The sequence below is a fragment of the Chamaea fasciata genome, unplaced genomic scaffold (genome assembly GCF_029207755.1).
Source record: "Chamaea fasciata isolate MVZ Bird 193981 ecotype frontalis unplaced genomic scaffold, bChaFas1.0.hap1 SCAF_12, whole genome shotgun sequence".
Lineage (NCBI taxonomy): Eukaryota > Metazoa > Chordata > Aves > Passeriformes > Sylviidae > Chamaea > Chamaea fasciata.
In genome coordinates this window covers 3,252,728-3,277,363 of record NW_027094097.1, presented here as the reverse complement: position 1 = coordinate 3,277,363, position 24,636 = coordinate 3,252,728, and the positions used below count along the sequence as shown (strand labels likewise).

The 24,636-nt window shown below is 42.3% G+C and overlaps 1 protein-coding gene across 2 annotated transcripts; it reads left to right on the top strand.

Moving 5' to 3' along the window:
* The first annotated feature begins 4 nt into the window (after window positions 1-4).
* On the top strand, window positions 5-24,615 carry VPS35 (VPS35 retromer complex component). 2 transcript variants are annotated; one of them, XM_066194999.1, is made up of 17 exons: window positions 5-54; window positions 6,852-6,950; window positions 8,298-8,394; window positions 8,901-9,024; window positions 10,455-10,637; window positions 10,940-11,153; window positions 11,912-11,995; window positions 12,430-12,539; window positions 15,552-15,648; window positions 15,740-15,888; window positions 16,389-16,596; window positions 17,105-17,260; window positions 18,970-19,092; window positions 20,022-20,201; window positions 21,366-21,605; window positions 22,320-22,463; window positions 23,716-24,615. In XM_066194999.1, the coding sequence occupies exons 1-17, from the start codon at window positions 52-54 to the stop codon at window positions 23,893-23,895; spliced, it is 2,391 nt and encodes a 796-aa protein (XP_066051096.1). In that variant the 5' UTR covers window positions 5-51; the 3' UTR covers window positions 23,896-24,615. The 2 variants fall into 2 exon arrangements, with proteins under 2 accessions (XP_066051096.1, XP_066051097.1); XM_066195000.1 differs by lacking the exon at window positions 5-54 and adding an exon at window positions 6,480-6,541.
* The last annotated feature ends 21 nt before the right edge of the window (window positions 24,616-24,636 follow it).

Below are 24,636 nucleotides of genomic sequence, written 5' to 3'. Positions count from 1 at the left end.
GGCGCGGTCACATGACGGGGCGGCGCTGGCGGGGGCGGCGGCGGCGCGACCATGGTGAGGGGCAGCGGGCGGGGGCCGCGGGGCCGGGAGCCCTGCCGCGGGGAGCCTTGCCGCGGGCTGGCTGGGGCGGCCGGCGGCCCAGGGACGGGCCCCGCCTGCTCCCGGGGCAGCGCCCTGAGCGGCCGCGCTGGGCCGGCGGCGCGGCGGGCCCGGCCGGGTGCGGGGCTGCGGCGGGCGCGGAGGCCGCACGGTCCGGCCCGGGCGGGGCTGAGGTGCGGGCCGGGCCCGTTGTGTCGGCGGTAGCGCTGCCTGCGGCCGGCGCCGGGTCACCGCCTCGTTGCCTTCAGCCCGTTCGTTCGCAGGGGCGCGGGGAAGGTGGTGTTTTTTACTGGGGAATCGCGGCCGTACCAGCGGTCAGTTTCGCTCTCTTTTGCCGTGCTGCCCCTGTGTTAAAGCCGGGCTTGTGTCATTGCCGGTTCTGTGCACGTGTGCCGTGCTGTCCGCCTTGCAGCCTGCGCTCCGGTCTCTCCCGATCCGCCAAGACTGCTGCCGTCGGCTTCCCGAGTAAACTTCCTTTCTTTTCCGGCAGAAGGGGTGGTTGTGCACTGGTGGGCGCAGCTCATTAGCGCTCTTTGCCGCAAATGTTGATGTTTGTTAGGCAGGGAGGCAGCGAGGCGAGGGTCAGCCGCTTCTCCCAGGCTGTTAGCAATATGACAACAAGGCTCGTCTTAAGATGTGCCGGGAGAGGTTCAAACTGGACATTTGGAGGAATTTATTCACAAAGCGGGTGGTTAGACATAGGAATGGACTGCCCACGGAGGGAGTGGAGTCACGGTCCCTGGAGGTGTTTGAGGAAAGACTGGACACTGGACATGGCACTGAGTGCCGTGGTCTGGTTGACGAAGTGGTGTTCGGCCACAGGTTGGACTTGATCTTTCCAATCTCATTCATTCTGTGAAACCTGAAGTTTCCACATGGAAATAATGCCTACTGAGATATACTTTTCAGTCCTCAATGAAAGTAAGGGGACAATCCAATTTCCTCATAAAACACAAATATCTTTAATTTGCCTTCAGTGGTATGTAGTATTCAATAAAATTTTAAGCAGCGCTTGCTGTAAGCACCACAGTGTGTAATTAAGCTAAGTGTGGTGTGTAAACAGTACCAGCAGTATATAGATAGTGAGGTAGACAATAACTGAATCCTTTATAAAGAAGGGATTGCTCAGTTCTCAGGTTTTCGGATCAGACTTTCTTTTTAAAGTTTTATGTATGTTGATCTCTGTATCTTTGGGGCTGGGCAAAGCCTGTAGTGTTACTTGAAAGAGGAATGTGTAATACTGAAATGGGTAATGAGAAATGCTAAATCTGTATAGCCACTGGTCTCTGTCCCCCACACAAATATTTTGTGGTAGTCATTAATTCAGCAATGAAATTACTTTTCTCTGCCTGTCATTTCCATGGGAACTGGCCAGACACTTGTCTGGTCTCATGGCTTCTTTCTCAGAATAGCTGTTGTCAGGTGATTCGGAAAAAATAAAGTTACAGATGTTGAACATGGGATAATCACAGGTGTTAAACGTGGGATAATTCCCAAATTAGGCTCCCCTGGGATTTCCTGTGACTGAGCTTGGTTTAAACCTTGAAGCTGAATGCTTAAGTACTTTTAACATGACTTGTTTTAAGAGGGCTCTGGTGGCTTTTGATCATACCCTGAATAAAAAGTCCATCTCTTTAATACTTAATAGTGTCTTGTGGCTTCCTGTAGCAGTAAGTACCAGTTTCAACACGTGAAAAATGCTTTCATCTCTCTGGTTTATCTCTGAGCTCCTATACTGTGAGATACAATAGAAGTTCTGGGGCCTCCAGTGTTGCAGAGAAATGCTGCCTGTATGGTATCAAATGCTTATGGGTTTGTGGTTTTTTTTGGGGGGGAGGGATAATTCCCTCAGTGGCTTAGCCAGCAGTGCAGTGTGTGCCTCCAGGCCCCAGCTGTAGGCTGGCAGTGTGCTGAAGTGCTGCTGGAGCTTCCCCATCCTCTCCTGGGCAGCAGTCACTTGAAATGTCTCAGGAGTGTGGGCAGGGAGTTTTAACAACACCCCTCTGGGAGGAGGCAGGGAAAGCTCCTTAGGTAAATGTCATTTGTTGTGGTGCTCAATGCAGGCGTGTGAGCAAACAGAAGGATGTGCCATGTGGAACAGGCTGTGAGCACATCAGTTAACTAAAGGAAAGGACTTTTGGTGATTAGATGCAAATGCACTTTCCAATGGAATGGAAGCAAAACCTTTTACTCGTTACTATTTTTACTCTGCATGCAGCTTAAGGCACCTGTGTGTCAGAACATGAGCTTTTAGGCTTGACAAGCTCCCTTGAACTCTGCTCTCTTTCAGTACTGTCATTCTTGAGTACTCCAAGGTACCAGATTCTTAAGTGAAATAAGTCAGCGCAGTGGTTATTATTTTGGGCCCTCTCTAGAGCGCAGCTCAGTGTCAAATACGGAACTAGAAACGAATCTGATGGAACTCAGTGTTAGAAAATGAGTGAATCTTACACAATAGGTGCAATGTTTGCTTTGTATGTTCAGGAGGAATTGCTGTTATGAGGATAGGCGTGATCCAGAATAATGTTTGCTGCTGCAGTAATGCGCTTCCCTAATTGTTATCTGCAGGATAACTTGTATTAACTATTCTGGTTAGCTGGTTTCAAGTTGTTTTGAGATTAAAAAAAAATTATTTTCCAACGAAACTTACAGTTTAGTTTACTGGCTTTTATTAAAAAAAAAACAAAAAGCCAAAGGAACAAAAAAAGCATACCAAAAACCCCACACCAAAAGCTAGCTTTCTTTACTCCCCCCTCCAAAGTCATCTGCTGTGACTTTTGACTTCCATTACTTGTATGTGGTAACTTAGACTAGCCCTGTGCTCAGAGCCAGCAAAAAGCTTTTGTCTCTTGTGCAGAAACTGCTGCTGCAGCTGGGAGAGGCAGTTCTGTCCCTTCTCCACTGCTCACTTGCTTCCTCATTACTTCAGAGGAAAAATGAGTGAAGCAAAACTCTTCACGTCAACCGTCCTTTTTCCCTACAGCATTTGCAGTGTATCTAGTATGGGTATTGCTCAGACATTTCTAAAGTCTAAGTAGCTGTGTAATTGCTATAATTTGCTTCTCTTGTGCTCAGGCAGGGGTTTGTACCTTATTGTACATGTAGTTGACAAGGCAGGATATTCTGTACTGCTGCTTTTGCCCAGGGTCAAAGTATCTTCCACTTCAAAAGCTGATGTTCAGGATTGTTTTTGTAGATGGGCTTAGGGCTCCACAGTTGCTTTTTTGATAAAATTACACTTGAAAATACCATCTTATGTTACTAGGTTGGTATTTTCAGGGTAAGATACAGAACATAAACAGCCTTATTCACCATGGAATCTGACAGAACTGTGTTCTGGTTCAGTGTGTGCCTTGCTGGATGTCACTGCTTTTGCTCTGTTCTCTTTCCTTCATTTGCCTTTTGTCACCACAGCCTCAAACTTCAGCCACGTGTTAGTAGGGTATGTGTGTCCTGATGTGATCTTGTGTATCACTTGATAAACAACCAGGTTATGTTTGGGAACCCCTGCAGTTCTAAAGCTTGAAGTATTTTGCCTTTTGAAGTTTGAAGAAAAGGGTAAGCTGATACATATTCAGACTTTGAAAAGTAAGAATTGCAACTTGTTCGCTAGTGCGGCTGTTGTTTTCTATTCCTGCAGAAGTAAAGCTGCTACAAACAATCCCTCAGGTGACACCACTGCTCCTGTTGTATGCTTCTAACAGCAGTGTAGATTCTTTTGCTACCCATGCCACTTGAAAATGCTACAGCTGTCTTTTCTTCAGACATGATGTATAGTGCCCTTGTAGTAAAGACAACTTTGTTTAGACTGATCACCTTCTCAGTCCTCAAATCAGCACACATACAAATTGAATTTTCACCTTTCTTAATTCTCCGTATCTTGGAGAGATACTGAAGAAATAAATTACTATCTTGTGTTAATATGAAAATGCTTCTGTTGATGAACTCAGTACTTAGTCCCAGTGTTGAATACAACATGGGACCTGGCTGTTCAAATTTAGAGCAGAAATTGAAGTTCCTGGTCTTCTGTTAATGCAGACAGAGTTTGATGTAAAGCTGACACTATAAATGAATGAAACTCCAGTTTTTCCCCAACTGCTGCTCAACTGCAGTGGTTAAAGTTCTGTGAGAAGATACAAATGTATCTGCTGAGCTCATAGGTGGTGTAATGAAAAGTGTAGTCCCGAACTTGTAGCCATGATTCTGTAACCAACGTTTTTGCACACCAAAAGTAACGAACCAATGCACGTCGATTCAGCCAAATGCTTCTTGGGGTTGTAGCAAATATGTGCATGTTTCAGTAGTGCTTTGGCTTGATGTTGCTGTTAAGAAGCCTTTTCACAGCCCTGCTTGCAGTGTTTTATGTGGCTTTAGGCTGACCCAGGTGAATGGTAATCGGTTAATCAGTTTACAGCCCAAAGTGCTCTCCCGGCTCTGTCTGCCCCGTGAGCAGCTGGGGATGGAAGAGCAGGGCTGGCGGCTGTGGAAGTGTAGTGCCCATCAGGAGAAGGGGCTTAGGAGGTGGTGGTCAGTGTTGGCATTGCTGCATTGTTCCTAGCTGTGCTTTAATAGAGATTTGGCGTGCTCAGAGCATATGGCATTCAGCTCAGCAGTGATTTATTTTCTCTAAAGCACTGGTATGGATTCAGGGGACTGTAGAGTGTAACCAGCATTCTGGCACAGACATAACTCAGCAAGTCTATTATGTGATGTTCTGATATTGATTACTGCACACTAGTCCCTGCACTGTCATTTTATATTCCTTAAAAGTCTGATCTGCCATTGAATAATTAAAGCTTAGCAATTACAGCAAACTTCTGCTGGCAGAACATACTTGTTTGACAGTTTGAGGTTGTCTAAGGGTTTGTAGCTATTGAATTGCCTTGAAATGGGATCATCTAGCCATGGCTGCTGCTTTTTCCTTACGCTTAAATCATTTTTGGAAGACCTGCACGTTGATTAATTATGTACTGAGAGAGCTTTGTAAGAGATGCAGCCACTCTAATTAGCAGAGATGGCTTTTTCTGTTGACTAAATACATTTCTTAATTAGTTATTGTGCATAGTTGGGGTATTACTGAGGTACACAGAGTCACAGAAGTGTTGGTTGGAAGGAACCTTTTTGTCATATAACCTACCTGAAGCAGGTTTGTCACCTGTGTTGGATCAGATCAGCCTTGGTTTTGTCCAGCTGGGTGATTGAGGAGCTTCAAGAGCAGAGTTTCATTAGGGCATGATCAAGGCAGGAACAGTATCGCAGAGCACTCTGTTTTCTGGATGTGGAAAAGGATAGTGGGCAGATTGCGACTGCAGAACAAGAACCCAATTAAATGTGGGAAGTAACAGGTGTGAAATGCTCTGTAACATTAAATTGGTGTTAAACTAAAACTTCTCTGCTTTAATGAAGGCCTCAATTTTAATCTCAGTCCTCAGCAGATACTTCTGGGGACTCCACACATGGAACATGTGGGAGTTGGTACTGAAGATAGAGTTTTTAAATACATTAGAGTGATGTAATTCATGCCCTTCCAGCTTGTTTCTGAAATGCAGTTAAAAGGAGGAGACCAGAGACCTGAGCACAGTGGATGAAGGGAGCAAGTATAAATAGCTGAGAATATACTGAAGCTGAAGGCTCAGAGAAGCTGCTGTGCAAATCACTATGTACTTGGTATTTTTCAAGACTAGAGAAGATGTGGCTGAGATACTGCATCAGTGCTTTTGTCTCCAGCACTATTTCATAGGGGCCATCTGAAAACAAACTGCAAGAATTGAGAGAAGTGGAGATGCTCTAATGAGGTTTTGAAGGCTGATCCTGAACAAGAGGTGCATGACAGTGTTTTCTTGTAAAGCCTTAGGAGGAAGGCTGGATGCAGGGGGGAGCAGCAGTTCTGACCTGTGTAAGTTTGGACATCTTGGCAAATAACTTAAAGATGGTTGTAGAAACTGATCTCACTATTGTGGTAGAGGGAGGGTAGCTGCTGCAGTAGAAGGCCTGTTATAGCTGGATTGAGGGGAAATATAAGGTTGTAAGCAATGGATTTATTTAATATCTTAAGAAAATGCAGTGTGAACCTTGGAAAGTCAAAAGATGGTGAAAGTTTCAGTTGAATGTGTAGAATGTGCCTCTGAGGGGGAGCAAGAATGTCACTCTGACAGTGTGACTGGGACAAGGACACACGAAGAGTTGTTTCTCTTCAGCTTTCTGATCCAATCTGCAAGTAGCTTCCACCTTCTGGAATGCACTAACTGTACTTTATCCTTTGCTTATCTGAAACTTGTGCTGAATGGAATGGTGTGGCTCAGATAGCAGTTGGGAACTTGTGAGCACAGAAAGCATCTGTGCAGCTGCAGTGTGTGGTCTGGGCGCTGCTTTGAAGCTCTGTGGACAGAAGTAACATCAGCACAGTCGTGTCTCTGCATTCTCTTGGAGCTTTTCTTCCCAGGTACTTGCACTGGATTCTTGTCCTCTAAATGTTGGTGAGGAAAAGTTGGCCCTGCTCTGCCCCCATGGCTTTGCTGTCCAAGAAGCAGTGGTGCTCACAGGCTACCTGTAACCTCCCCCCAGGTTTTTGCAGGGCGCTTGAACTTTCTCCATTACATTTCACACAACTATTTCTGACAGTCCCTCAGTGGTCGTGCTGCAGTGTCACTTGCAGTGCATTCTCAAGTGTGGGAATCCACGTTTAGTCAAGTCATAAACAACTTCATAAAAATAATTGCATTCTGTTTTGTTTGGTTTCTTTTTTCCTCCAGCCAACAACACAGCAATCTCCTCAGGATGAACAGGAAAAGCTCCTGGATGAAGCCATTCAGGCTGTGAAGGTGCAGTCGTTCCAGATGAAGAGATGCTTGGTAAGAATGTGACTTTAAAATGCAATGAAGCTTCTTGTCTGCTAGGAATAAAACAATAAATCAATACCAATCTCCAGTGCTGTGAGGAAAATTAACCCTTTATGTGTCTTTGTGCAAGAGGCTTTGCCAATAAATGAGGCAGCTGCTCGTTGAGAGTGAGCCTTGGGTATTCTCTGAATGTGTCTTCCTGATTCTGCTCCAGTATTTGACAAGATAAGTTAAAGATGTACCTTTGTAATTACATGCTTGCATTTAAATAAACCTAAGATGAGCTTTATTATGAGCTCATTGTTTATGTTGACCATTCTGTTGGTTTTTTTCATGTAGCCTTTTGTTGGTGTGACTGTCAGACTGAGAGGTTGTGTAGGATCAGTTTTGTAGGGATTAACTGTAGATGGATATGTGAATTCTTCTGTGACTGGGAAATACCATGGGCTACTGTTGTGCTGAGATTTTTATCTATGAATTGTAGCCAGTTCAGGCAGATTATGTAATCACACATAGCTTTCCTGGGTTTGAGAAGCCTCAGTTTTTATTTGGAGAAACTGCTTAAAGTTGCAATGAAAGCTTAAATATTCCCATATGTTTTCATGTGGTTAGCCAAGCCGACTTTTGTTTGCAGCCAAATGAGAGTAGCAAGAAGTGTAACACCTCTTCCAGTTTTGTGCTCAGTGGAATGCTTTGGAAATCTTGAAGTAGCTGCAGCCGCACTTTTCACTGCTATCTGTGATTAAGTGGCAGTATAAATACACTAAGTGGATCACACTAGCAACTCTTTTTGTTCTCCCTCTAAACTTGCTGCTACTGCTTATGATGGGTTGCTCAAGTCTGTGTAAGTGGTAGATTAGAGGTTTGTGGTTGTAGCCTGTGATGCCAGGTGATTAAATTCACCAGAAGTGTAATTTAAATGCAGACTAGTAAGGGGTGGCTTTCAGTGAGGTGTTTTTTGTGGGTGAGAAGGAGGGGAAGGTGATGATGGCAGTGTGTATTGTCTGTCTCCTTGAGGTTTCTAGGAGAGCTGTGAGATCTGAGCAAAACAACAGACCAGATTTGGAGGAGGGGAACCTGTTCTGTTTAGCGTGCTGGATAGAATCCTAGTGTTGGGTGCAGATTGCTGCATAAGCAGAATGATTTTAGATTTTTCTACCATTAGTATTGTGATTTATTACTGTCGCTCTGTCTTCAGATGCATCTTCTTATCACTCCAGGTAAAATGTTCACTTAGTTAGCATGGTGCTGTAGTATAAGGTGGATATTAGAGCACTTGAGGGTGTTTTTTTTAATAAATAAAAAATCCTGCAGTTGCCTAGTGTCATTTCTAACAGACTTTTCTTTCTTCCTCTGAAGGACAAGAACAAGCTGATGGATGCTCTGAAACATGCTTCCAACATGCTTGGGGAGCTGCGGACTTCTATGTTGTCTCCAAAGAGCTATTATGAGCTCTGTATCCTTTCCAGACGAAACTAATAGTTGAAATGTATTTGGAATGGGATGTTCATCTGCTTTTTTTGGTACAATGGTGTCTTGTGTCAGATAGTTAATTAGCACTTTTCTCCCCAGTATTCAATTATGTGTATATATTGTAGGAGAATATATGCTTTGCTCACTGTGTAAGTTCAGTTTTTCACTCTGGTATAAAACAGGTCTTTATTGTCTTTCATATCTTCCTCTGGGAAATTTCAGGAGACTAGTTATGAAAACAGTATCAGCTCTGTAAAACAGCTCTTTCATTCCCACTTTTATTCTCTTTTCTAATATGCTAAAAATTGATTAAAGGTTTGAGGTTAATTTTGCACATTTATCCCAATCATGATTACTGTTGAGAAGTACTGCCTGCTTGGGCATGTTTGTATTTGGTGTAGCATCTTTCTTCCTGGGTGTGAATGAACAAATTACTATGAAAATATATTGTGGACATTCTAACTTAAAATCCTTAACTATGAGAAAAAGACATGGCAATTTCTGATGAGCTGCACTACTTGGAAGTCTACCTGACAGATGAATTTGCCAAAGGCAGGAAAGTGGCAGACCTTTATGAGCTAGTACAGTATGCTGGAAATATCATTCCAAGACTGTAAGTGTGTGTGTGTTGTGTCTGGCTTTGTTTGCTTTTTCTTTTTTAAACTGGTGAATAGTTGTCCAGCTCTGTGTTCAGACAGTGATTGGCTTCTCAGTCAGTTTACAGTGGTCATTAGTATTTCTGCCTATCTGGAGTAGATTACTATCAAACTTCTGAGATTAGGCCAAAGGTGCAGGTGCAGAAGGTCAGTTCTTCCTGTCAGTGTGTTAATTTTGCACATGACCAAGATGAAAGCACTTCAATACTGGAATGAAGCTGACTTTTGGGTAAAGAGCTGGTCAGGGGAAGATAACCAAGTACCACACTGATCAGGGAGATTAACTATGCACTTTATTGACTGTTTCTCTTACCTGAGGCTCTTGATCTTACCTTCTCCCACAGAGTAGTTGCTTCATAACCTCCTGCCTTTTTAGAGAATCAGAAGTGTGAGAAGGATGCTGAAAGTTTGATTTCATTCTTAGAGTCTGTTTCTTAGTAATTTTTTTTTTTTGCAAAGTGATAGCTTGCCAGAAGTGATATTTGAAGGCCTGTGAGGCTTACATTTAAATATGTGACCGTTGGGCTGCAGTACATCTTTGACATAGTCAGTTTTGGGATTTAGGTTTTGCCTGGTACTCAAGTTTTTCATTCCTGACCTTATGTTCATGCCAGGAAGAGGCTCTGGACACACCAGACTGCGTCTTCATGCAATTTCTGGAGTCTGGCTGATGGCTACTACAGTGTCTTCACCTCTGTGTGTAACCATCAGAGTTGTCTTCCTGCCTGTAGACTCTGGTTCTCCCTGATGAAACTTGTGGTGCTTTCATGGAGGTCCTGTGCATGGGGCAGAGGAGCAGGCAGGGAGGGGTGAGGCCTCTTAACTGAGGCCTCTACCTGTAGGTTCTGAGTATTGTACTTTTTTTTCTTTTAAGCTGAAGGGGAGTCCAGATATACCTGAGCAGCAGTCTTCTGCATCTCACATATTCCTGCTGCCTGTTACCTGATGCAGAGGTGCTGAGGGAATGAGCACAAAGCCAGGAGTTCCTATCCTGCTAGACACAGTGTGAGAGAGGCTTGAGTACTTCCTCATCATAGGTTACTTATCTGTATGTGTCAGAGCTGTTTTCCAGCTTAGTGGGATGCTGGAAGTATAAATGAGCTGGTCTGAGAGCATTCAGAACTTGGTGAGCATTTACACATTCAGTGTATCTATCATGCATTGTAATGAGGTCTGGTGGCTGTTCAGACTTCCTGTGCTCTGGAGCAGAGGAGGATAGGAGTTGAAAGCTGACTAAATATCCAAAATTATGGGACCAAGGTGATAATTTTATTGCTTTTTTGTGTTTTGGTAATCCTGCCATCATGGACAAGAAGAACTATCACCTTTAAGTGTTGCCTAAAGTTGTTACTTTATGATTGATTGTTTGACTCTGTGCCTTTTGCAGGTATCTGCTGATAACAGTAGGTGTTGTCTATGTCAAGTCATTTCCTCAGTCCAGGAAAGATATTTTGAAAGACTTGGTGGAGATGTGCCGTGGAGTGCAGCATCCTCTTAGAGGCCTCTTCCTTAGAAACTATCTCCTGCAGTGTACCAGGAATATCTTACCAGATGAAGGCGAGCAAGCAGAGTAAGAAAGATGGGCTATAACTTATTGAAATTACTTTTAATAGAGCTTATTTAAATTTTCTGTGCGACTTACTTCAGATTTGAAAGAAGTAGCTATGCTGGAATTCCATAGACTTGTCAGGTGTTTTGTCCCTTAAGAATTCCCTTCTAGCACTGAAGTTCCTAACAAGTGAGGATGTGAACCCAGAAATCCCACCCCACTCTTCCCCACCCTCTTACCTTAAAACTTGTGTGTTCACCAGCAGCTGGAAGGATGGATACCTCTGACAGGCTTTTCTCTTCTTAACCTCTTATCAATTGCAGTGAAGAAACCACTGGAGACATCAGTGACTCCATGGATTTTGTGCTGCTGAACTTTGCTGAGATGAACAAACTGTGGGTGCGGATGCAGCACCAGGGCCACAGTCGGGACAGAGAGAAAAGGGAGCGCGAGAGGCAGGAGCTGAGGATCCTCGTGGGGACAAACCTGGTTCGCCTCAGTCAGCTGGAAGGGGTTAATGTGGAGCGATACAAGCAGGTGGGATGGCTCCCCATCCTTTTTGACTTCTGTTTGCCAAACTAAACTAGTTTGGACTTTCCGATGAGGAGCTGGAAGTGTTACGGCTTTGCTAAAAGTTCAGTAATCCCAGTGCTTCTCAAACTCTTCACCTGAGGAAAAGTTGGGAATACTCATGGAGGTATACAGTGTATTCTCAGGCCAAGGGCATGATTCACATGTTTCCTGTAAGTCTGTCTGTAACAGTGACAAGAAATTGTAAAACTTTCCTTCCAGATTCCCATTTTTCTTGCAAAATAATGGTTTGGTCTAAGGGATATGTGCATGTCCAGGGTTCTGGGACAGACTTCACAAGTTATGAGGCTGTACTTCCCAAAGCATTCAAGAGAACTGTGACTGTGTGAAATGACAGTGAAGGAAATGCATTATTTAAAAGTCTGTCCCTTCTAAGTTCTACCATACAGCTGCTGAAAGCAGCTTTGAGAGGTGCTGCTGAGACCCTGGGTATGTGCCAGCAAAGTCAGTAGCACTGATTTGTGAAATCAAAGCTTGCATAATGTATGAAAGGGACAGACTTCTGAGACTGGTAGGTTTGTTTTTTTTTTTTTCCTCTGGTGGATGGAACTGCAGAAAAATGGGACTTTTTATGAGAAAGCCTTTAGGTAGAAAATCAGCTGAGAACTGTTAGAAATTCTGCCCTGTTTGGATAAAATGCATGTGTGAATATAACTTAGAAGGTAATTGTAAAATGACTGCAAGACCTTTTCCCCCTTTTCCAGATTGTGCTGCCTGGAATACTGGAGCAAGTTGTGAACTGTAGAGATGCTTTAGCTCAGGAGTACCTCATGGAGTGCATCATACAGGTGAGCTGCTTAAGTTCAGTTGCAGAGATGGGACACAGGGATACTTCTATACACTTAGTCAGAATCAGGCAGCTTTCACATCTTCCTCATGGACTGGAAAACTTCATCACTGGGACTTGTACACAGTGGCTTGTCCTTTACTTTTTACCAGATGGGCAGAGTGGAGATTTTGTGCTCCTTCTGTTGCAGTAGCTTGTAAGCATCTGGGCAGCAGTGCCTGTGTTAAGAGTTGTAATAGAAAGGTGGGCCCTTGAGTTACCCATTTGTCTTATATCTCTTGCTTCATGCATTTACCCAGTCAAGGTCAGCTTCATAGGCCAGAGTGTATTTACTGTGTGGCTATCTGCTTTGGAATTATTCTGTTGCATTTTTCTTCTGTGAAACAATGGGCAAATTCAGTTTATAACTTGATGACTATTGATCTAAAACTTCAGGTTTTCCCAGATGAATTTCACCTCCAAACCCTGAACCCATTTCTCAGAGCCTGTGCTGAGCTGCACCAAAATGTGAATGTGAAAAATATAATTATTGCTTTAATTGACAGGTGAGTGACTAAGGGGGTGGAACTTGACTCAAAATTAAGTTTGTGTTGTGCACAAGCAGATGATAATTCTTCTATCATGTGAAGATGTTTAATTTCTGATACCACTTCACTGTTTCCATGTCTTTCTATCAGCTGTAATTAAAGCTGTGAAGAATATTATTTCTGTAGCTTCTACTCTCTGGACTCTGCTTTTACAGCTTCCAATGAAACGTGCTTTATGGACTGATTTAAACTTGTAAACAGACTAAGCCAGGAAACAGCCCATTTAGTATTGAGCAGTTTCATGCTTCAGAACTGAAGTGACAGCAGTGCCCTGCTTTGACAGCCGTATCACTCATAGGTACCTCTTGAAAAGCTGAAGGTCCTAATGGCTAAATCATCTATCAGGGATACTTTACCTTGCAGGGTCAAAGATCAGAGAACATAACAATGCTTCTTCAGAACAGAGCTAGTAGGAAATGGGACTGCCTTCTTAATTCTTAACTTGCCACTAGCATCTTGAGTGTTCCCCCAAAAGCATGTTCTTCCTGTGGAGGTAGTGCTTAAAACTGCTTGCACTGAGTTCAGATTTGTGGGAGAAATCATAGAATCCTTTAGTTTGGAAAAGACTTTTATGGCAAACTGAAATTTTAATTTGTATCCTGAAAGGAAAGACAGATTTTCTGTGAGCACCTGCACTTTCTTGCTGCAGAAAGGAAATGCACTTGCATGGCCTGTCTCAGGCCCTAGGCAAACCTTGTCCTTTGCATTTGCATCCAGACATGTACCTTCATTGGTCCATGTATCAATGTGTGGACTTCAGTTACCACAGGGATCTTGGATCACCTGGCATTCAGCATTGGGTAGGATTACTGTGTCCTCTCCAGTGCCTCCAGAGGACTTGTGTGTATTGGGCATGACAGGTGTAACTTAGGATCTTGAATTTGTTACTTACCAGGTCTGTAGTTTGTTTTCTCCAGGTTATGTCAGACTTATATGTTCAAGACTTTGGTTTTATTGGAATATCTTTCAGTGTTTGTGCATTTGTCAGAGACACTGTGCTGCCTTTGTACAGAGGTGTTCACAGGAGTTCATTGGTTTCCCACACTTCCATGCTGTGGCTCAGATTTTTCATAATTTTGTTAGCTTTTAAAAAAGCTCCAAAACTGTAAACCCCGAACACCACAAGACCCACAAATCCCAAGAAATGTTGCCTGTAACTGATTTTTGAGACTATCTTGATTACTTTTAAAAGAGGTCAGGGGATATTTTGCTAGGCTCTTACACTGGAGTGTGTCATTTTTGTGAGAAGACTTTCCTCGTGTAGCTTTTGCTGTTAAACTTTGGTATCATCTCCACAGTAAGGTTTTTGTGTTCTTACTATTCCAAACAGCAGTAAGGATCTGAGCAGCAGTGACCCTCTGTCCTCCTGGCCTTACCACTGCCGGGGTCTGTTGGGCCCTTAAAGGCTTCCAGAGCTCTGTCTTTGGGCTGCAGGACAAGGGCAGAGAGGTGGCCGTGTGATGGTTATCTTTGATAACAGCCTGAGATTTTGACTGTAATGTTGCTGCCAGTGTTGGAGCATGTGAGTGGATCTGTCCTTGGAATCCATGTGTGTAGGGAGGATGTTGCTCTTGTGTTTGTGTTGGAGCTGGTAGCAGCAATGGCCAAGAGCTTCAGTGTTGTGCAGTTAGGATGTGAAGCTGCCCTGTATAGGTTGTGCCTCTTGGCATTTCTCGTCTTTGTTTCAGCTGGCATTGGGTGATTGAATCTGAACATCAGTGACTGCTGAAGAAGCTTGTGAAAATTTTATCCTGATTCCTGTGGGGCTTTCCTGCTAAAGGAATCTCTGAAAATTGTCTTGCTGCTTTGGGATCTTTGCTGCCTTACTAAACCATTCATGACTTTTAATTATGCTGCCATCTGCCTGCAGCTTGTTCATACCTTGCAGCCTTGCCGGCTTTACACTGAGCTGTTGCCAAGGAAAGCTGTCTTGTGCCTCTAAGAAAAAGCAGTGATTGTTCCTGGCTTTAGAAAGTCTGCTTCTTACCACCCTAATCAAATATAAGGATAGTTCAATATCTTATTTTTCCCGGCAGTGAAGTTTTTTGGCCTCCTGGACTTTCCCTTTGTGTCTCTTTATTTCAGATCCAGGGTTCATTTGGAATCAAAATAGAGAAACCCTGTAGAATGAATTTTAAAAAGAAATTAATGCAATGCCTTTTCCTAAATATTTTTGTGTTCTTTTTCTAATTCAGAGTAGAATAATCTCAATCATTAAAAAAGTCAAGATAACAGTGCTGAGCTTCTTAAGCTGCAACTCTGTTAAGGTGTTAGCCTTCTGATAGTGGTGCTTTCTATCCTGTATCTCATTTTTGCAGAAATGGTTGGCATGACTTTCTCCTCTTACAGATAAAAATACCTCTCACCACCTCCTGAATGCTTGCTGGATGGCAATTTCTTGCTCCCACTCGCCCCCCCACCCAAAAACTATTCTTCACTTCTCAATTCTTCTCAGGTTCACTTTGTATTCTGTTCTCTGCAAATAGTGTAAGTTCCAAACATGTTGATTGGTCTTTAGTGACAAAGAATCATTAAGTCAGCATCTTCCTTTTGTGTGTTTTTTTTCTCCAGTGGCTGTTTTGTGGAGGATGCTATTGGGTGTCTAATTTCAGTAATATCACTGAATGAATAAATGCAGGATATTTGCTCTTCCATCAGCCTACTCTGTACCTCTTTATCTGCTGGAAAAGATAGAGCACTTGTTTCTAGCTGGACAACATCAATTATGAAATGTCCTTCCTGTTCCTTCTTCACTTTGCCTTTTCTGTCAGCAGTCTTTTCCAGGACTGATAGTTACCAGGCTCAGTTGCTCATAAGGGTTATGACTTCCATTAATTTCCTTTTTGCTTGTAATAGAGCTTCCAAATATACCTGAAGGACTTGCTATTTCTGCCAGTCCCTCTTTCTGCTCTGTATTTGAGGAGTGGAAAAGGGATCCTGACCAAGGTGCTTTCCTTGCTCTGTCACCAGGTTAGCTTTATTTGCACATCGTGAAGATGGACCTGGTATCCCAGCAGATATCAAACTGTTTGATATCTTTTCACAGCAGGTTGCTACTGTTATACAGGTATGTTGGGTATCCCTGCATGCAGTTTTGGGAGTGTTTCTTTGCAGACTTCTGTGCTTTAGTATCAACTTCGTGCTGTCTTAAATTTCAGTCTCGGCAGGATATGCCCTCAGAGGACGTGGTGTCTTTGCAAGTTTCTCTCATTAACCTGGCTATGAAATGCTACCCAGACCGTGTGGACTATGTTGACAAGGTGTTGGAGACTACTGTGGAAATATTCAACAAACTTAATCTGGAACAGTAAGTGTGTCTTGCATTTTCTTTGGCATGGCAATTAATACCCTAAAATCAGACCTTCTGCATTTCACCACGTTTGGTGAGATAGCAGAGCCGTTCTCTGGATGTGTAAGGTCAATGCCTTTGGACTGAGCTGCAGCAGCCCTGATGAACTCCTGACTAACCAGGACTTGCACCCCTGTGCATAAGTTGTGCTGTACAGCCACACAATGTGTGTGCATTTTGTAGGCATCCCTTACAGCACTCTAGAGTTGTGCTATTGTTGCATTTGCAGCCACACACTCTGCTTCTGCTGGCAGCAACTTAAAACATGCATTTGTTACTGTATGTCCCAAAGAGCAATCTCTGACTTCTTTTGATACTCATTTCCCTTCTCCCTATCACCAAGTTGCTTGGTGGTTGTTGCATACCTGAGAATTGATACTCTGAAGCAGACTTTAAACCTGTCTACATGTGTAAACCATTGACTAATTGTGGGTTTTTTTGCATATATTTTCTTTTAGTATCGCAACAAGCAGTGCTGTTTCGAAGGAGCTGACTAGACTTTTGAAAATCCCAGTTGATACTTACAACAATATCCTGACAGTTCTGAAACTAAAGCATTTTCACCCACTCTTTGAATACTTCGATTACGAGTCCAGGAAGAGCATGAGTTGTTACGTGCTTAGCAATGTATTGGATTATAACACAGAAATTGTGTCCCAAGATCAGGTATGATATATATAAGTTAACTTGAAATTCTAGGTATTTAAATGACTGTTCAAAGACCTGGAAACACACTTAGTGACTTCACGCAGGGCATGCTTTGTTTCCCAGCCTGCATGCCCCTGCCTCCACAGCACAGGCTTTATCCCACTTGGTAATTCTTCCTCTCGTGTTCTTAAATGTTTTTGAACATCTTACCTAACCTCATCCTAGAGGTTATTTCTGATATACCACACTTCAGCCTAGACAGTAATCTGTTAGGTGTGGACAAGGACCCTGAATCCCTTTAAAACTGGGTCTACTGTCTAAAGAAGGCTGCACAGCCTTTGCAATCTGAATTTTCTTCTGCACTGCTGTGCTGCTCTGTCCCACTTGTGCTGAGAGGGACCCTTCCTCAGGGTGTAAGGGACATAAGCATCACCACTGTGAGTGGCTGTGAAGATGTTCCCAGTCGCTGGCAATTTATGCTTATGGAGTACTGTAGTTTAAACAGAGCTTCTGTTGCCTTTACCAGGTTGATGCTATCATGAATTTGGTATCCACGCTGATCCAGGATCAGCCAGATCAGCCTGCTGAGGATCCTGACCCTGAGGACTTTGCTGATGAGCAGAGTCTTGTGGGAAGATTCATTCATCTGCTGCGTTCTGATGACCCTGACCAACAGTACCTGGTTGGTGACTGGTGCTTCTCAATGTCTGTGCTCTCTGAACTGTCACAGCTCTTGCGTTATTGACTGCACAATGCTTGGGTGAAGCTGGGGCATCACTGCTTTGGGACTACAGACTCAGTAGAGAACGTTACGTGTGACACCTTTAGTGGTAGAATGATAAGTTGTTTATTCAGAAGAAGCAGATGAGGACTTGAGCATTTGTTGATTTAAAGTTTTGATCCCATGAGGTGGCAACTGTCTGTATTAGTTTGTGGAACTTTTACTGTTCTGACAACTTCATATAACTATTGAAAACACAGCAAATGCTATTTGGAGTACTGTGCTATTTGTGTGGTTTGATGCCAAGAGAATGCAAAAAACCTCAGAAAAATACAGCTTAGTATGCTTGGCCCTAGGGATTTTAATTTCTGTAAGGATGGGGTCTTTATACAGCGTGTAGTATCCTGCTGCTTGGTTCTAAATGCTTTTCCTCTCTGCTTGGTCCATCTGTAACAGTAGATTTGACACGTCCTTGAAACTTGTGCATTATGGTACTTGTAATGGTTTGAGTTGATCTATGGCAGCTTAGTATAGTTCTCCATAGTTGTTAATCTGCTCTATCTGGCTTTAGGGAGGTCACTGAAACTTCAAATAAACTCTCTTGAGAAGCGTGTGTTAGATTAGAGGGCCAGGGATATTCTGTCCAAGCCAGATCCACTGGGGAAGCTGTGCTGAAGTTGGGTGCTGCGGCACATGGCACAGTTAGCTCGTGTCAGAGTCAGGCCTGCTTAGGGACTACTGTGAAGTTACAGTTTGTACCTGAAATAAAATTGACTGACTGTCCTGAAGTTGCAGCAACATCACCCTTCATAAACAGTGAGAACAGAGCAACAGAACAAAGTGCAAGCTATGCATAACACAACTAGCATTGATTTGGCTTGGCTTTAAGGTCTGGTGTAAAAAATTCTTGCTTGGAGTGTAATGAAACTTGTGTAATGGGGAGAAGCATAGCTTTACAAAAATTGGAGACTGTTGTGTTTCAGGACCTTATTGCTGGAGTAAAGCAGAAAGGTTTTTTTTGGTGGGTTGTGGTTTGGGGTTTTTTTGGGGTTTTTTTATGTTGGTTTTTTTTTACCTTACGGAGACCAAAGCTTCCCTCAAAGGAATGCTGGAACCAAGGAAATTGATATTTCTACCCCAAAAGAATTTACCTAGCTAGAGATGTTGAAGCTGTTTTTACAAAGATTCTGAGTGTCAGTCTGTCTTTCTCATCTAGCAGTGCTTTGCTTTAATCACACTGACCACCTTTAAATGCCATCAAAGGATTTGACACATTATCTTTTTGGGTACAATTCTATGAGCTACTTAAGACCTTTTAGTAATAATGCTTAATAGCTCCCTCAGCGTCACAAATGCTTGCATCAAATTTTTCTACAATAGAGCAGCAGCAGGAAAATATCCAAGGCTATAGGATTTTCACAGTATCTCACTTTAAATTATGCATTCTGTATGGAAGATGTATGAAATGCAAATTCAAACAGCCTAGTCCAAGTGTATTAGCCAGAGTGGCTAACCAGTGTGTAATGGGTGATTACAGACTTCTGTATAATCAGGTTAATTACATGAATTCTGCATCTAATCTAAAAATCCGTTTGGGGTGGGGCCCTGAGCTTCCCTTGAGTGCTGGTTTCTGTGCAGGATTCTCTGAGCTCACTGTGCTTCTGTTCCAGATCCTCAACACTGCCCGGAAGCACTTTGGGGCAGGGGGGAACCAGCGCATTCGTTTCACGCTGCCACCCTTGGTTTTTGCTGCCTACCAGCTCGCTTTTCGCTACAAAGAGAACTCCAAAGTGGTAAGTTCACCTCCAGCTTGCTCTTGTAAGCTTGCTTGGCTTTATTTTCTTGAAAATGCATTTTGTCTGGCTGCATAAGTATGCTCATACTTGATACACGAGACTAGGTTTGTTTGGGTTTTTTCTCAAGGCAGATTTTTTGTTCAAGTTTGAATGCTTTTTAATTTAATGAAGGTTTTTATGAAGTCATAGTAAATTTCTTTAGTACTTTAGAAGTGATGAAGCAGAAATTGGCCTGTTTTCTTTATTCATTAAGGTGACTGATTATGTGCCTTTACTGGGGACCAGAACTGATGGCATAAAACTGATTTAAATTTGGATATTGAAATGAATAAATTTCTAAATTGTAGCTGCATTATTGTAATGTTTCTAAACCTACAAAAAAGCACTTGCTTTAACTTACACAGTAGTACTAAAAGTGTACATTAAAATAATGACTGATCCATTTTGGCTCTTAAATGCTTTCTGATTGAGATAGTTACCTTAAATATGTATTTACTTATTTATTGTGGGTGTTATATTTTGGGGAAATAAGTTTAAATGTTTGTTAAAGTTCTCTTCAAAATGAAGGTTTTAAAATTCTCTTCCACTTCTGATTGTTCCAGACTGAACAGAATTTTTCTCCCCTTGGCTAGCTAGGCTTTTACTCAGTTATGTGCTAAGCCTAGCTGTCCTAACTGCAGTGTTAGTTCAGTGTAGGCTTCTGAGGAAGGCTCCTATGAGCTGGTAGGAAAAATGAGTGTGAAATTTTTGTGAATGAAAGAAATACTTTGTGCAGGCCCACTGAAGCCAACAGCGCACTGGTGGGGCACTGGAGTGGTATCAGAGGGCAACAGGCTGGAGCACTTAACAGATCTTAGAACAACTTCGATTCTCTTTTCCTTGTAGCAATGCTGTTGTTCAAGTCTTCACTTGTTTTTCTTGTCTAGGATGACAAATGGGAAAAGAAGTGCCAGAAGATCTTCTCGTTTGCTCATCAGACCATCAGTGCTCTGATCAAAGCCGAGCTGGCAGAGCTGCCTCTCCGACTCTTCCTGCAGGGAGCACTGGCTGCAGGAGAGATTGGCTTTGAGAATCATGAAACTGTGGCCTATGAGTTCATGTCCCAGGTGAGTGTCCCAGGTTTTGGGGCTGGTGTCCTGTGCTGCCTTCAATTTGATTTGGGTAGGTTTGCTGAACACTGAACCATCCGGTGTGACTAAAACACCTGAAATGATGGACAGCCAGTGCTACTAGGTAGAAACTCCTCATTTCATTCTTGCTTCCCAGGCTGCTGTGGAATTAAGCTCCATTGCTACTGATTTGAATACTCAGTCTGACAACAGTGGTATGTTGCAATGCTGCCTCCTGCTCGTGTAGCTGGCTCACTGGAGGAGTGTAGTTTTCTCAGCATAAAATGCTCCTTCACTGCTTCTGTCTCCAGCTCCTGATATCCAGCTGGTGTTGCCCTGACCACAAGCACTCTTTGGAAGTTTTCTAAAATCTGCAGTGTTCACAACTGCTATGCTGGGCTTTCCAATTAAACTCCTTATATTGGAACCTATTATAAACTACTAGGAAAATCAATTTGAACTTGTAACTTAAGCCTTTTGACTTGTTGCAAAAACCTTCCCTTCCTCCCATCACATAAAGAACCGATGTGTTCCATGTTATCCCTGTTGTAGCTTTGTCCTAATCTTTCCTCTAATACTGCTACTAAATGCATGTCTTTAAACAGAGTTGCTGATAAGCTGGGTTTGCTCACTGTGTTGTATCAGTTGCTGTTGTAGCACAGTTTTGATGATGAGAGGGGCATGGCAATTATGTACTTTCCATTAGAGATACAGTTCAAGATTTGTCAATTCTCTGAAGATTCTTCGTCTGTGTAGCAGCAGTGCAAGTGCTTTTCATATCTACTCTGTCATCACTGACCTGCCATCAACTTCTGCTCTGCTAATTTGTGTTTCAAAGAACCAGATCTTCTTTTGAGGACTATTTCTGCTGCTGAAGTTCTGTGTTTGAATAGGTGCTTGAGATGAGGAAAAATTTAATCTTCAGATGATATGTGGGATCTCACTTGTTTGCTATGACCACTTGAATACTATTTCTTGTAAGACTCTTTTCTGGTCTGTGGATTTATCTGATTTATACACTCTACACAAAAGATTTTTTTTTCCTGCCTGAAGCTTTTAACAAATGCAAATCTGGACAGTTTCTTGCTGTGTCAGTAGCAGGTGTGATTATTTTTTTTTTTCTGAGTGTTCTGATTGAATCTCGCTTTCTCCCTTGTCTAGGCCTTCTCTCTATATGAAGATGAAATCAGTGACTCAAAAGCACAGCTGGCTGCAATCACCTTGATAATTGGGACATTTGAGAGGATGAAGTGCTTCAGTGAGGAGAACCATGAGCCTTTGAGGACTCAGTGTGCACTGGCAGCCTCCAAACTCCTGAAGAAGCCAGACCAGTGCCGAGCTGTGAGCACTTGTGCCCATCTGTTCTGGTCTGGCCGAAACACTGACAAGAATGGAGAGGAGGTAAGAACAAAGTGACAGCAGTGGGACACATCCTGCCTCAGTTAACAGTTCTGCCTTCCTTCTATAGACACTTCTAAAGTAGATACATTGGTGAAGTAGGTTTGGTTTGGTTGGAATTTTATTCTAATTCATGAAACTTCTAATACTCGCTGCAGTGTAAACTGCATAAATAAAAAAAAATGGAGAAAACTCTAATTTAAGAGTGGAAGTACCAGGCAAGCTTCTGCGTGTCAGTTAGTTAAAGGCTAGTTGACTGTGCTGCGCTTGCTTGTATTTATATTAGCTCAGTTTGCATGTGAACTACTAAACTTCCAAATTCAAGTTACAAGTTGTTGAAGTAAAGGTAAAAATATCCTCTCTGTTCTTCAGGGCTTGTCACATAAGCTGTTGTCATTTTAAGGAGCAGTGTTTGAATCGTAGTTTTCCAAGTACGCATTATGGTACATGTTACAAAATTGAGTTAATTGGTCTCATAATTGAAGGCTTTCAACAACTGTTCATGTTTCTGTGCAATTTAACAAAATCTAATGTTGGTGGCAATCAGGCAGGGTGGGCTTTTAGTGACAGCTTGCTCTTTGCTTTTTTGCTCTTGCAGTTTGTGTAGTTTTGTGTTTCTGTGGCAGACCCCCAGGAAATGCTGTGTGTGCCAAGGGAAGATACTGGAGCTCCCTAAGGTTTTTTTATTTCTTGTAACTTTGGTGTTTGTCCTTCTAGCTTCATGGAGGAAAAAGAGTGATGGAATGCCTAAAGAAGGCTCTGAAGATAGCAAATCAGTGCATGGACCCTTCTCTGCAAGTCCAGCTTTTCATAGAAATTCTGAACAGATATATCTATTTTTATGAAAAGGAAAATGAGGCGGTGAGTGGAAATCCATTCTCTGTTGCGTCTTTTTAAAAAAGCATTTCTTTAAGCTCTTCATTCACACTTACACCCCAAATTCTGTTCAGCTTGTCTTGTAATCTCATGAGAGGCACAAATTCTTGTGATAAGAGAAGAGTCAGTTCTTCATGTGCTAGTAAAACTATTGGATTAAACTTTGTTCTTCTCACATTGGCGGGAAATGTTTGCAGTTTAGTTAGGAATTTAAATACTGTGAGACTTGTATACCTGAAATATTTTAGATTAAAATTTACTGGAACTTACATGAGAAAGTAGTAAGATCCTAGCTTTAGAGCTGCGCATTTATTAATAGGTACATAAGGGAAAGAAAGTTCTTTACAGGTGTTCTTGGTCACTGCTGACTCTGCCGGGTTGGTGTAAGCTTAAATTTCACAAAATAGATATGACACCACATGTACTCAGCCTAAATTGTTTGTGCGTATAATCTGTGATAGTTACCTGATCCATTTTCTGTTAGCAGATTTCTAAGAAGAGTTATGCAGTTTGCAAAACCTGCTTGGTCAAGTAGAGATCAGTGTCTCCTCTGATGTCATTGATTGAGAGCAGACATTAAAGAATATCCTGTAGTTCTGAGAGAATTCCTAAAGAAATTTGAGGGATTTGTTGACTTTCCAATAACTGAACTGGCTTCTCAGTATAGGAGTGCTCTAGTGTTGGGAGATGCTGTATCTGATGGAGATGAAAATAAAGCTTTGAATTTCAAAGCACTTGGCAGGAAAAATACTCTCGGGATACTCTGGTGGCTTGCAGTGTGTTTTGTGTAGTGCTGAACTTCAGCCCATAGGCAGCTATGACTTGTTCTCTAGGAATTACTTTAAATCTGATATTACCATCCTGGCTTCTATAAGAAACAATTATCTCACAGTGCATATACAATCTAATTGTGTGTGCCATTTGTTTGAAGCTTTTTAAATTCATATTGAATACACTGGAGACAAATGCTGTTGGAATACTTATGAAGCTCTCAGGCTAATGACAAGTTTTTCACATTTGCTGTGATTGGGGGAATTTCCACAGAACTCTGAAATTGGATGGAAGGGTCCTGTGAGGAGCCAGAGAAGGCAGTCCCCAACAGTTTGTCCGCATACAGTCTTATCAGCATATGGAAGGATTGTCCAAATACAGATAGCTTAAAGCCAAGTCTGTTAAAACTAATGTCTGTGCCTTTGTACACAGGTGGTGTTTATGACTTCTGTTTTATGTTCTGTAGGTGACAATTCAGGTTTTGAATCAGCTTATACAGAAGATCAGAGAAGATCTCCCAAACCTTGAGTCTACTGAAGAAACAGAACAAATTAACAAACACTTTCACAACACACTGGAGCACTTGCGTCTGAGGAGGGAATCACCAGAATCTGAGGGGCCAATTTATGAAGGTCTTGTTCTTTAGAAAGACACGCACTGTACCTGTTTTCATTACATACCGTTTTGGTTTTTTTTTAAGATAGGTTCCTAGGTTGTGCCTTTCAGAAATGTCAAATTAACGTTCATGTGTTCAGTCTGGCACTTCAAACACTTGTGTTGAGTACTCTTAACAAATTTGGAAGGTTGGACCAGCAACTACAGGTTTCATCAGTTAGCATGGCTGAAACTTTCTTTGAAATCCATGTGACATGGTAGGGCTCTTCAGTTCTGATTTCTCTTCTGTCTGTTCACTGTTGCTTCTGTAGCACTAGAGCTCTAAACTGGCAGTGACTGTCAGCTGAAACTGTGTCTGATCCTTACAGAGCATCAGATTTTTTGGGATTATTGTACGTCAAATTCTGCTTGTGCTTTTCTTTTAATGCGCGTTAAGACTAAGTGTAATATTTTTCCCTAAAACTAGAATATATTAATGCATGTTTGGAGAGTTTTAAAGTACCATGTTCAAAAACAGAAGTTATATTTTGCATATTAAGGCTCTGTGACGTTCAGTGAGGGCCAGTACTGTGCACAGGCCGTATTTATCAAGATAATTTTGTTCCAAATAGTATAAAATAAATAGAGAAATTGCAATCTATATAGATATGTATAACCTTCATTACTGTAAATTTAGGGGAAAATGCATTACACAAGTTTATTCAGTCTCATGATTTTGCACCAGTGAAACAATAAAGTTGCTATTAACACCTGTTGTTTCATGTCTCTTCAG